This window comes from Sinocyclocheilus grahami, unplaced genomic scaffold (assembly GCF_001515645.1).
Source record: "Sinocyclocheilus grahami isolate Dianchi unplaced genomic scaffold, SAMN03320097.WGS_v1.1 scaffold1216.1, whole genome shotgun sequence".
NCBI lineage: Eukaryota > Metazoa > Chordata > Actinopteri > Cypriniformes > Cyprinidae > Sinocyclocheilus > Sinocyclocheilus grahami.
This window is the reverse complement of record NW_015506395.1, coordinates 1-12,920: the sequence shown is the minus strand read 5'-3', so window position 1 is coordinate 12,920 and position 12,920 is coordinate 1. Positions and strand designations below refer to the sequence as shown.

At 40.7% G+C, this 12,920-nt stretch overlaps 1 protein-coding gene across 1 annotated transcript in view; it reads left to right on the top strand.

Annotated features, from left to right (window-relative positions):
* The window catches only part of LOC107568118 (nesprin-2-like), a gene marked incomplete at its 3' end in the record, with an annotated part of 87,994 nt that extends 75,411 nt beyond the window's left edge, over positions 1-12,583 (top strand). The window contains 16 exon segments of the mRNA XM_016253968.1: positions 602-764; positions 3,501-3,688; positions 4,130-4,280; positions 4,647-4,829; positions 4,938-5,075; positions 5,173-5,367; positions 5,721-5,940; positions 8,144-8,241; positions 8,382-8,508; positions 8,542-8,543; positions 10,089-10,276; positions 10,718-10,868; positions 11,235-11,417; positions 11,526-11,663; positions 11,761-11,955; positions 12,364-12,583. Coding sequence (XP_016109454.1) covers positions 602-764; positions 3,501-3,688; positions 4,130-4,280; positions 4,647-4,829; positions 4,938-5,075; positions 5,173-5,367; positions 5,721-5,940; positions 8,144-8,241; positions 8,382-8,508; positions 8,542-8,543; positions 10,089-10,276; positions 10,718-10,868; positions 11,235-11,417; positions 11,526-11,663; positions 11,761-11,955; positions 12,364-12,583 — 2,540 coding nt within the window.
* Positions 12,584-12,920: the final 337 nt, after the last annotated feature.

Here is a 12,920-nt window from a genome sequence, read left to right as displayed (position 1 = left end):
GGGGGGGGGGGGGGGGGGGGGGGGGGGGGGGGCAATGGTCTGTCACCTCATATTATCTTTTATGAACGGGGCACAATGGGGCCAGGGGGACAGTGTGTACTCAGGCACGCTATAATCACGCAGCCGGCCATCTGCAGGTATGGCTGCTCAGACGGTTTGCGAGGACATGCGGTCACTCGAACAACGTAACGAGAAGCTTCACACTGTCACACTTAAATGGTTCAATCTAATCCCTATGGGACAAACACCCTTTGTCTGTGTTTGTTTCATCTGACCTGGGGTTATCAGACCTTTTTTTTTGTGTGTGTGTGTTTCACGGCAAGCGTAGCACGCTGATCTTTGATTTCATTGGGTTCCTGTCAAACTACACAGTCTCAGATACCAAAGAAAACAGTTACTTGAATGATTAATAAAGGGGTTAGTCTTTTTCATTAAAAAAAATGGCATTGTATCTAGTGGAGATTATAGAGGACTTTTGGTCACATTCAGGTTTTAATCAAAACATCCATGATAATTTATGGTATCACAAGTTTTTTTCCAAAATGGTCTTTATGATAATGCTCTGGATTCAAAATGAATATGTAATCTCTCTCTCTTTCAGGGTGAAAAAGCTTACAGAAACCCTGGTGACAGTGCAGCAGTTGGATAAGAACATGAATAACCTTCGCTCTTGGCTCACTGGCATTGAAGCTGAGCTGGCCAAACCCATTCACTACAGTATCTGCCATAGAGATGAGATCCAAAAGAGACTGACTGAGCAACAGGTCAGCAAATCAAGAGTTTATAAAAAGGATATAATTGAATATTCAATCAGCTGAAATACCAGATTGTAAATTAGTATAGGTGTATTTTGTCTTGTGGGACTGGCAGATTTTTGTTAATTTTTTTATAAATGCATAAACAGGTGAGAAATCTTGCCGATGCAACAACTTATTCCAGATAGATTGTCTGAAAAGAAGCCTTAATATGCTTTTTTTTCCTAATCAGGTGAATTTGTCTAGTTTGAGGGATGTTATGATATTTTTGCTATGATTTTTAAAATCAAAATTTGGATTATATCTAGTGGAGATTATAGAGGACTTTTGGTCACATTCAGGTTTTAATCAAAACATCCATGATAATTTATGGTATCACAAGTTTTTTTCCAAAATGGTCTTTATGATAATGCTCTGGATTCAAAATGAATATGTAATCTCTCTCTCTTTCAGGGTGAAAAAGCTTACAGAAACCCTGGTGACAGTGCAGCAGTTGGATAAGAACATGAATAACCTTCGCTCTTGGCTCACTGGCATTGAAGCTGAGCTGGCCAAACCCATTCACTACAGTATCTGCCATAGAGATGAGATCCAAAAGAGACTGACTGAGCAACAGGTCAGCAAATCAAGAGTTTATAAAAAGGATATAATTGAATATTCAATCAGCTGAAATACCAGATTGTAAATTAGTATAGGTGTATTTTGTCTTGTGGGACTGGCAGATTTTTGTTAATTTTTTTATAAATGCATAAACAGGTGAGAAATCTTGCCGATGCAACAACTTATTCCAGATAGATTGTCTGAAAAGAAGCCTTAATATGATATAAAATAATGCTTTTTTTTCCTAATCAGGTGAATTTGTCTAGTTTGAGGGATGTTATGATATTTTTGCTATGATTTTTAAAATCAAAATTTGGATTCATTTATTAATAATATTTGGTTAATTTAATTGTCTTTCATTGAAATTAATTATTTCCGATTACTCTTTTTCATGATATACAGACTTTTTAAAGGGCTAATTAATTGCTGGCAAAATAAGCTTCCAATAAAACATGACTGTCTATGCAGTGTAAACGTGAAAACATTTCTAAAATCAGAAAAAGGGCTATGGCATTCCCTTTTGCCAAAAACTTCAACACTCATAATGCACTTCTGATTTGGGTACCACCTCTCTGTCAGTCTGACTGTCCATTGGCAGAATTACAAAAAATGTGGAAGTTTGATGTGTGGTTTTAACAAAAAAAATTCCATATACTACCGACATTATAACAATACAAAGCTGGTTGAAGTTAGGCTTATCTTTCATCTGTTTGATAAAGTGACAGGAATGACCTTTAACATACAGTGGGGCAAAAAAGTATTTAGTCAGCCACCAATTGTGCAAGTTCTCCCACTTAAAAAGATGAGAGAGGCCTGTAATTTTCATCATAGGTATACCTCAACTATGAGAGACAAAATGAGAAAAAAAATCCAGAAAATCACATTGTAGGATTTTTTAAGAATTTATTTGCAAATTATGGTGGAAAATAAGTATTTGGTCAATAACAAAATTTCATCTCAATACTTTGTTATATACCCTTTGTTGGCAATGACAGAGGTCAAACGTTTTCTGTAAGTCTTCACAAGGTTTTCACACACTGTTGCTGGTATTTTGGCCCATTCCTCCATGCAGATCTCCTCTAGAGCAGTAATGTTTTGGGGCTGTCGCTGGGTAACACGGATTTTCAACTCCCTCCAAAGATTTTCTATGGGGTTGAGGTCTGGAGACTGGCTAGGCCACTCCAGGACCTTGAAATGCTTCTTACGAAGCCACTCCTTCGTTGCCCGGGCGGTGTGTTTGGGATCACTGTCATGCTGAAAGACCCAGCCACATTTAATCTTCAATGCAGGCCCGTCTGAAGTTTGCTGGAGAGCATTTGGATGATCCAGAAGAGGATTGGGAGAATGTCATATGGTCAGATGAAACCAAAATATAACTTTTTGGTAAAAACTCAACTTGTCGTGTTTGGAGGAGAAAGAATGCTGAGTTGCATCCAAAGAACACCATACCTACTGTGAAGCATGGGGGTGGAAACATCATGCTTTGGGGCTGTTTTTCTGCAAAGGGACCAGGACGACTGATCCGTGTAAACGAAAGAATGAATGGGGCCATGTATCGTGAGATTTTGAGTGAAAACCTCCTTCCATCAGCAAGGGCATTGAAGATGAAATGTGGCTGGGTCTTTCAGCATGACAATGATCCCAAACACACCGCCCGGGCAACGAAGGAGTGGCTTCGTAAGAAGCATTTCAAGGTCCTGGAGTGGCCTAGCCAGTCTCCAGATCTCAACCCCATAGAAAATCTTTGGAGGGGGTTGAAAATCCGTGTTGCCCAGCGACAGCCCCAAAACATTACTGCTCTTGAGGAATGGGCCAAAATACCAGCAACCGTGTGTGAAAACCTTGTGAAGACTTACAGAAAATGTTTGACCTCTGTCATTGCCAACAAAGTGTATATAACAAAGTATTGAGATGAAATTTTGTTATTGACCAAATACTTGTTTTCCACCATAATTTGCAAATAAATTCTTTAAAAATCCTACAATGTGATTTTCTGGATTTTTTTTTCTCATTTTGTCTCTCATAGTTGAGGTATACCTATGATGAAAATTACAGGCCTCTCTCATCTTTTTAAGTGGGAGAACTTGCACAATTGGTGGCTGACTAAATACTTTTTTTCCCCACTGTATGTATGCGCGTGTTTAGGACCTGCAACATGACATCGAGCAGCACACTGAAAGGGTGGCATCTGCTCTCACCCTGTGTGACGTGCTTCTGCACAATGAGGATGCCTGCAGCAGTGATGGAGAGAATGACTCCATCCAGCAGACCACGCAGCGCTTGGACCAGCGCTGGAGAAATATCTGCTCCACGTCTCTGGAGAGGAGGCTGAGGTATGGCCATTTATCCAGATGAGTCCAATCTCAAACACTCCATCAATGCTCACAGATGTTTAGTCATTCGGTTGCATCCCTTTATGGGAAGGAAGATTCAGTTCACTCTGGATCCAAATTAAGAAACTGTTTTCCAATTCGCAGCTCCCTGCTGAGCAAGGGATATCCGTGAAAATTCACTTTGCATGATAAAATGTCTTCATTTTTAATGCCCTGTAACGTCACCAAACACTTGAGTCGAACAGACTATGGGTTTTGAGAAAATGTCATATATTTGGTAAATAAGCATAACATGAATTACAATAAATATTATGAATGAAAATATTTAAAAGTAAGTGCCCACACATGCACATTGAGTATTAAATGATATTGTTATGATTTATGTAAATATAAATTTATATAAAAGACACTTTGTTTTTAATCACTCGTGTCTGTTTGCAGGATTGAGGAGACGTGGCGACTGTGGTGTAAATTTCAGGAGGATTACTCTTCCTTCGAGGTCTGGCTGAACGTGGCTGAGCGCTCTGCTGCTGAACCCAATTCATCAGACATTGTGTACACTGATGCCAAAGAGGAACTTCAGAAATATGAGGTTTTATTCCAAAAAAATTTTAAACTATGAGTCTTCGAATGGCTGTGCATTATGTTTACTTCATTTAGTGCAAGTGAAATGTTTCATCCTAATGTTTTAGGAACACGATTAGGGGAATATCAGATTCCTCAAGCTATCATCTATGGCCTGTCAGCAGTTTTTTCATTTACTGAATGTTTTAGTCATTCAGGCATGACTTCTGAAATGTTTCTAATGTTAAAAACACACTCTCTCTATGCATGGAAATTGAGTGTTAAAGTAGATATTTTTGAATATCCAGCTTTAATTTAATAGAGAAAACAGTAATAGCAGTTCTGAAATTAGTTTTTGTGGTCATAGTTAGTAGTGTTTGATTTGTTGTTTTAGGTTTTCCAAAGGCAAGTGCATGAGAGTCTGACCCAGCTGGAAATTATTAATAACCAGTACAGACGACTAGCGCGGGAGAATCGGACCGATGCAGCCAGCAGACTCAGGGCCATGGTGCATCAGGGGAACCAGCGCTGGGATGCGCTCCAGAGGAGAGTGGCTGCAATACTACGCAGACTCCGGGTGAGGACACCGACACACTACTTTTTTTTGTCATCTATGCATTTATGTTTACTTGAGTACACATTTCCCAACACATTTTCTTTTTCCTCCCTTTTTTTTCTCATTTAGCATTTCACAAGTCAGAGAGAAGAGTTTGAGGGAACCCGCGAGAGCCTCCTCGTCTGGCTGAATGAGATAGACCTCCAGCTGACCAATGTAGAGAACTTCTCAGAGAGCCATCTCCAAGACAAGATGAAACAGCTGAAGGTTAATAAACAAGCGTTTCCTTCAAATTCAGTCGTTCAGTCAGTCTATAGACAGATAGCGTTAAATTTAACTGAACTTTCTTATTCTTCCCCTCCAGAGTTTTAAGAAAGAGATCACTCTGAACACCAATAAGATTGATGCTCTGATCGTTTTTGGGGAGGGTCTGATTCAGAGGAGCTGTCCTCAAGATGCTGTTGTGATAGAAGATGAGTTAGAGGAACTGCACACATACTGTCAAGAGGTGTTCGGCAGGGTGGCCCGATTCCACCAGCGCCTCACCAGTCTCCGCCCGGTATTATATACGCTCACTTTTCATTGCATTCTCTCGTATACCATACTGTGGCCCTTAATGTATTTGGACAATTTGAGAGCGTTTGGAACCTATCTAATGTCTTTTTGTGAATTAGCTTCCTTGAAAAGTGTGTTTGTGCTACATTACCATTCAAATGTTTGGGGTCAGTAAGTAAGTAATGGCGGCTGAAAATTCAACTTTGTCATCACTCATCACAGGTATTTTTTAAATTGGTAAGGGTAGTGTATATTTCATTACACTTACAGTGACAAATGTGGCAAAATTGTCCAAATAACTTTGCATATGGGCCATGTTATATGGATATGAATTAAAGTGTTTTGTCTTTGGAGCAGCTGGACGTCATTGATGGTGAGCAGTCCAGAGGGACACTGGCCACCCCCTCCTCCAGCCAGCCCTCCATGTGCCTGCTATTGCCACCTCAGGAGCACTCGGGCCGTGAAACCCCCGTCAGTGTGGATTCCATCCCTCTGGAGTGGGACCACACCGGGGACGTTGGCGGCTCTTCTTCACATGATGAGGAAGAGGATGCTGCCTTCTTCTCTGCCCTGTCAGGTAAATAAGTATGGAAGTGTTTTAATTGCTCAAGCTGTGCAGTGTACTGCAGATGATGACGCTGGTTCTCAGCAGTCTTAAAGTGTGGTCACATTTATTGTTGTTCAGCGAAATTTCAATAGGAATCCATGTGTTTGGGAATTTTGTGTGAAGATTTCGCAATGGGTTCAAGTTGGTCACATTCGCCATGTTGACCAAAAGAAAGCTGCTTGATTTGAAAGTAACTTCTGTGTGAGCTGTACTTCATGCATCACTACGCTGTTAACAGCAGACAATGGCCCTTCTTATCCGCGAAATTTCACTAATGTGAAAACACCTGGTAACACTTTATTTCGATAGTCCACTTTAGACATTCTATTAACAGTAAGTAACTTTGCAACTACATATCAACTAGCAGTTAGTAGAGTATTAGTAGACTGTCTGCTTAATATCTTCTAACACTTTCTTTGTCAACTTATTCTACTAACCCTAAACCTACCCTAACAGTCTACTGAGAGTTAGTAGACATATAGTTGCAAATTAATGAGAATTAGTTGACGTGTAGTTACAAAGTTACTTATAGTTAGTAGAATGTCTAAAGTGGACTATCGAAATAAAGTGTAACCAAACACCTTTTTGTAACCAGACTTTATTGAGCAAGGTGTTCAAGCCATGAATCGCCAATTTCAACAAAAAAAAAAGCTGTCTGATTTTTTTTTCTGGTAATCACATGATTTTTTTTTTTCATGTGCCTAAATCTGGAGTCCGATAAAATTGAAATATATTTTTCATTATCAGATTGCAACTGACAATTTTTACAAGCTCTAGCCAGTGTTATGTCCATTGGCACGTCGTCTGTGGCTGAGCCTTTTTCCAGAACTCTGAATGCTGGAATGGGTTGTCATACTGCTGATTTAGCCATTCATTTTCTCTCCCTCCAGAGGTCACCGAAATCCCAGAATTCACATCTGAGGTGACAAAGAAGTCTTTGGGAGAGCCTTTAGGTAGGCCTCCATATCCCTTTACGTGCACTTGGCTTCAGTTTTCATGAATGCAAAATTTTTTTATTTTTTTTTGGTGTATCCACATCTGTACAGTCCCACACCTCCCCGCTACTCCTTACTCTCTTTCCACATTATTCTCTCTCTCCATCCTGTCCTGTTCCCACATCACTATCGATACGCTTATGAATAGACTTGGTTTGCTGGATCATCAAAGGACTGGTATTTTTCCTTTCAGTGCAGAACTTTCTCTCTCTTAAATCAAAAGATGCAAGCATCCTCCCTTCACCCTGTCCTGCTATGTGCTCTTATCATGAAAGACTTGGGCCTGTGGGGAGATTCTGTTTGTAAAGAGGAGGGTTGAGAGCCGGCGTGTCCAGATTTCAGGGAGTATAAGAGAGGGCACAGGAAGGTTGCGTCCCCTCCTCTCACACGGCTCAGTGCACCTGCTCATCCTCCTCCAGAGCTTTCATGCTCATGTAAAAGATAATAACATTCATTTATCTAAACCTCACACTCTTGAAGCTTTGCTCAGTACTGGAGAAGGATACATGACATGTTTGATGCTTTTGTTTTTAAAGGGGTCTTTTTTTGCCTGAAATCCACTCATAATGGTTTTTATGCCAATAACATTAGTATTTTATATTTTCATGACCATTTTTGATGCTCTCTCTTATCCTTAGAATTAAATGGCCTGGTTTTGCTCCTCTGCCTTTAAAAGCAGCATGTGAAATGAGTATCACAGCTTTGGTCCACTAAGGCACAGGCTGTCGATTTACTGTTGGATTAAATATAGTTCCAACTTCCTTATCCTGCAATAACAGACTTTATCAATTTAAAGTCTGCATTAAAAAGTAATATTAAATTCAATAAAAAAATGTATTTAAATGTTGGCGTTATATCTTTCACTTGGATGTTACAAGTTGCACTGAGTAAATGCAGCTGGATAAAACAAAAACTGTGTCCATCTTCATTTCAGGCTGCAAAGCAACAAAATGTGATTATTTTAAAGGGGGTGTTTCTTTTCTATACCCACTGTATATGTTTTTCATAGTACATAAATCTCTATTACTTCAAAAGATCAAGAAAAATTTGATTCTTCACGATCCATGCAACTAAATAATTCCACTTCTTGTATCCATTTCTGTCATCACAGCCCAAATAAAGTAGCCTGTTTTGAGCACTGAGTTAAATCTCTCTCTCCCACTCTCACACACTCACAGGACAGAATTGGCACTTTCAAAATACACCTGAAGGGAAATCCTTCCAGCTGAACTCCTCCTCACCTACACACAGCTGCACTCCTTTTAAACAAGACTACGTGAGTATATACCCCTTCCTTCTTAATCCAGCTCTTACATAAACACCAAATTTGCATGTTGTCTTATTCAGTGCATGTGTAGTTCCTGTATTAAAAGTAACTGTAATGGTGCGTGTATGATGTGTCTTTGCAATGTACAGGTCCAGCTGATGTCTGAGTGCAGCGGCAGCATTAAGAGTGTGAAGAAGGTTTCTATGATCCTGGATGATGAGGAACAGCAGGAGGAACAAGGCCTCACTGCCCTCAACACTGCAGACAAACAGTCAGGTACTGACACTTCAAGTTCTCCCACTTAAAAAGATGCGAGAGGCCTGTAATTTTCATCATAGGTATACCTCAACTATGAGAGACAAAATGAGAAAAAAAATCCAGAAAATCACATTGTAGGATTTTTAAAGAATTTATTGGTAAATTCCTCGGTAAAATAAGTATTTGGTCACCTACAAACAAGCAAGATTTCTGGCTCTCACAGACCTGTAACTTCTTCTTTAAGAGGCTCCTCTGTCCTCCACTGGTTACCTGTATTAATGGCATCTGTTTGAACTCGTTGTCAGTATAAAAGACACCTGTCCACAACCTCAAACAGTCACACTCCAAACTCCACCATGGCCAAGACCAAAGAGCTGTCAAAGGACACCAGAAACAAAATTGTAGACCTGCACTAGGCTGGGAAGACTGAATCTGCAATAGGTAAGCAGCTTGGTGTGAAGAAATCAACTGTGGGAGCACTTATTAGAAAATGGAAGACATACAAGACCACTGATAATCTCCCTTGATCTGGGGCTCCACGCAAGATCTCACCCTGTGGGGTCAAAATGATCACAAGAACTGTGAGCAAAAATCCCAGAACCACACGGGGGGACCTAGTGAATGACCTGCAGAGAGCTGGGACCAAAGTAACAAAGGCTACATCAGTAACACACTGCGCTGCCAGGGACTCAAATCCTGCAGTGCCAGATGTGTCCCCCTGCTTAAGCCAGTACATGTCCAGGCCCGTCTGAAGTTTGCTGGAGAGCATTTGGATGATCCAGAAGAGGATTGGGAGAATGTCATATGGTCAGATGAAACCAAAATATAACTTTTTGGTAAAAACTCAACTTGTCGTGTTTGGAGGAGAAAGAATGCTGAGTTGCATCCAAAGAACACCATACCTACTGTGAAGCATGGGGGTGGAAACATCATGCTTTGGGGCTGTTTTTCTGCAAAGGGACCAGGACGACTGATCCGTGTAAACGAAAGAATGAATGGGGCCATGTATCGTGAGATTTTGAGTGAAAACCTCCTTCCATCAGCAAGGGCATTGAAGATGAAATGTGGCTGGGTCTTTCAGCATGACAATGATCCCAAACACACCGCCCGGGCAACGAAGGAGTGGCTTCGTAAGAAGCATTTCAAGGTCCTGGAGTGGCCTAGCCAGTCTCCAGATCTCAACCCCATAGAAAATCTTTGGAGGGGGTTGAAAATCTGTGTTGCCCAGCGACAGCCCCAAAACATTACTGCTCTTGAGGAATGGGCCAAAATACCAGCAACCGTGTGTGAAAACCTTGTGAAGACTTACAGAAAATGTTTGACCTCTGTCATTGCCAACAAAGTGTATATAACAAAGTATTGAGATGAAATTTTGTTATTGACCAAATACTTATTTTCCACCTTAATTTGCAAATAAATTCTTTAAAAATCCTACAATGTGATTTTCTGGATTTTTTTTTCTCATTTTGTCTCTCATAGTTGAGGTATACCTATGATGAAAATTACAGGCCTCTCTCATCTTTTTAAGTGGGAGAACTTGCACAATTGGTGGCTGACTAAATACTTTTTTTCCCCACTGTATGTATGCGCGTGTTTAGGACCTGCAACATGACATCGAGCAGCACACTGAAAGGGTGGCATCTGCTCTCACCCTGTGTGACGTGCTTCTGCACAATGAGGATGCCTGCAGCAGTGATGGAGAGAATGACTCCATCCAGCAGACCACGCAGCGCTTGGACCAGCGCTGGAGAAATATCTGCTCCACGTCTCTGGAGAGGAGGCTGAGGTATGGCCATTTATCCAGATGAGTCCAATCTCAAACACTCCATCAATGCTCACAGATGTTTAGTCATTCGGTTGCATCCCTTTATGGGAAGGAAGATTCAGTTCACTCTGGATCCAAATTAAGAAACTGTTTTCCAATTCGCAGCTCCCTGCTGAGCAAGGGATATCCGTGAAAATTCACTTTGCATGATAAAATGTCTTCATTTTTAATGCCCTGTAACGTCACCAAACACTTGAGTCGAACAGACTATGGGTTTTGAGAAAATGTCATATATTTGGTAAATAAGCATAACATGAATTACAATAAATATTATGAATGAAAATATTTAAAAGTAAGTGCCCACACATGCACATTGAGTATTAAATGATATTGTTATGATTTATGTAAATATAAATTTATATAAAAGACACTTTGTTTTTAATCACTCGTGTCTGTTTGCAGGATTGAGGAGACGTGGCGACTGTGGTGTAAATTTCAGGAGGATTACTCTTCCTTCGAGGTCTGGCTGAACGTGGCTGAGCGCTCTGCTGCTGAACCCAATTCATCAGACATTGTGTACACTGACGCCAAAGAGGAACTTCAGAAATATGAGGTTTTATTCCAAAAAAATTTTAAACTATGAGTCTTCGAATGGCTGTGCATTATGTTTACTTCATTTAGTGCAAGTGAAATGTTTCATCCTAATGTTTTAGGAACACGATTAGGGGAATATCAGATTCCTCAAGCTATCATCTATGGCCTGTCAGCAGTTTTTTCATTTACTGAATGTTTTAGTCATTCAGGCATGACTTCTGAAATGTTTCTAATGTTAAAAACACACTCTCTCTATGCATGGAAATTGAGTGTTAAAGTAGATCTTTTTGAATATCCAGCTTTAATTTAATAGAGTAAACAGTAATAGCAGTTCTGAAATTAGTTTTTGTGGTCATAGTTAGTAGTGTTTGATTTGTTGTTTTAGGTTTTCCAAAGGCAAGTGCATGAGAGTCTGACCCAGCTGGAAATTATTAATAACCAGTACAGACGACTAGCGCGGGAGAATCGGACCGATGCAGCCAGCAGACTCAGGGCCATGGTGCATCAGGGGAACCAGCGCTGGGATGCGCTCCAGAGGAGAGTGGCTGCAATACTACGCAGACTCCGGGTGAGGACACCGACACACTACTTTTTTTTGTCATCTATGCATTTATGTTTACTTGAGTACACATTTCCCAACACATTTTCTTTTTCCTCCCTTTTTTTTCTCATTTAGCATTTCACAAGTCAGAGAGAAGAGTTTGAGGGAACCCGCGAGAGCCTCCTCGTCTGGCTGAATGAGATAGACCTCCAGCTGACCAATGTAGAGAACTTCTCAGAGAGCCATCTCCAAGACAAGATGAAACAGCTGAAGGTTAATAAACAAGCGTTTCCTTCAAATTCAGTCGTTCAGTCAGTCTATAGACAGATAGCGTTAAATTTAACTGAACTTTCTTATTCTTCCCCTCCAGAGTTTTAAGAAAGAGATCACTCTGAACACCAATAAGATTGATGCTCTGATCGTTTTTGGGGAGGGTCTGATTCAGAGGAGCTGTCCTCAAGATGCTGTTGTGATAGAAGATGAGTTAGAGGAACTGCACACATACTGTCAAGAGGTGTTCGGCAGGGTGGCCCGATTCCACCAGCGCCTCACCAGTGGTATTATAGTATTATATACGCTCACTTTTCATTGCATTCTCTCGTATACCATACTGTGGCCCTTAATGTATTTGGACAGCGTTTGGAAGCATTCTCTCGTATACCATACTGTGGCCCTTAATGTATTTGGACAATTTGAGAGCGTTTGGAACCTATCTAATGTCTTTTTGTGAATTAGAAAAGTGTAAAAGTGTGTTTGTGCTACATTACCATTCAAATGTTTGGGGTCAGTAAGTAAGTAATGGCGGCTGAAAATGTCATCACTCCATCACTCATCACAGGTATTTTTTAAATTGGTAAGGGTAGTGTATATTTCATTACACTTACAGTGACAAATGTGGCAAAATTGTCCAAATAACTTTGCATATGGGCCATGTTATATGGATATGAATTAAAGTGTTTTGTCTTTGGAGCAGCTGGACGTCATTGATGGTGAGCAGTCCAGAGGGACACTGGCCACCCCCTCCTCCAGCCAGCCCTCCATGTGCCTGCTATTGCCACCTCAGGAGCACTCGGGCCGTGAAACCCCCGTCAGTGTGGATTCCATCCCTCTGGAGTGGGACCACACCGGGGACGTTGGCGGCTCTTCTTCACATGATGAGGAAGAGGATGCTGCCTTCTTCTCTGCCCTGTCAGGTAAATAAGTATGGAAGTGTTTTAATTGCTCAAGCTGTGCAGTGTACTGCAGATGATGACGCTGGTTCTCAGCAGTCTTAAAGTGTGGTCACATTTATTGTTGTTCAGCGAAATTTCAATAGGAATCCATGTGTTTGGGAATTTTGTGTGAAGATTTCGCAATGGGTTCAAGTTGGTCACATTCGCCATGTTGACCAAAAGTAAGCTGCTTGATTTGAAAGTAACTTCTGTGTGAGCTGTACTTCATGCATCACTACGCTGTTAACAGCAGACAATGGCCCTTCTTATCCGTGAAATTTCACTAATGTGAAAACACCTGGTAACACTTTATTTCGAT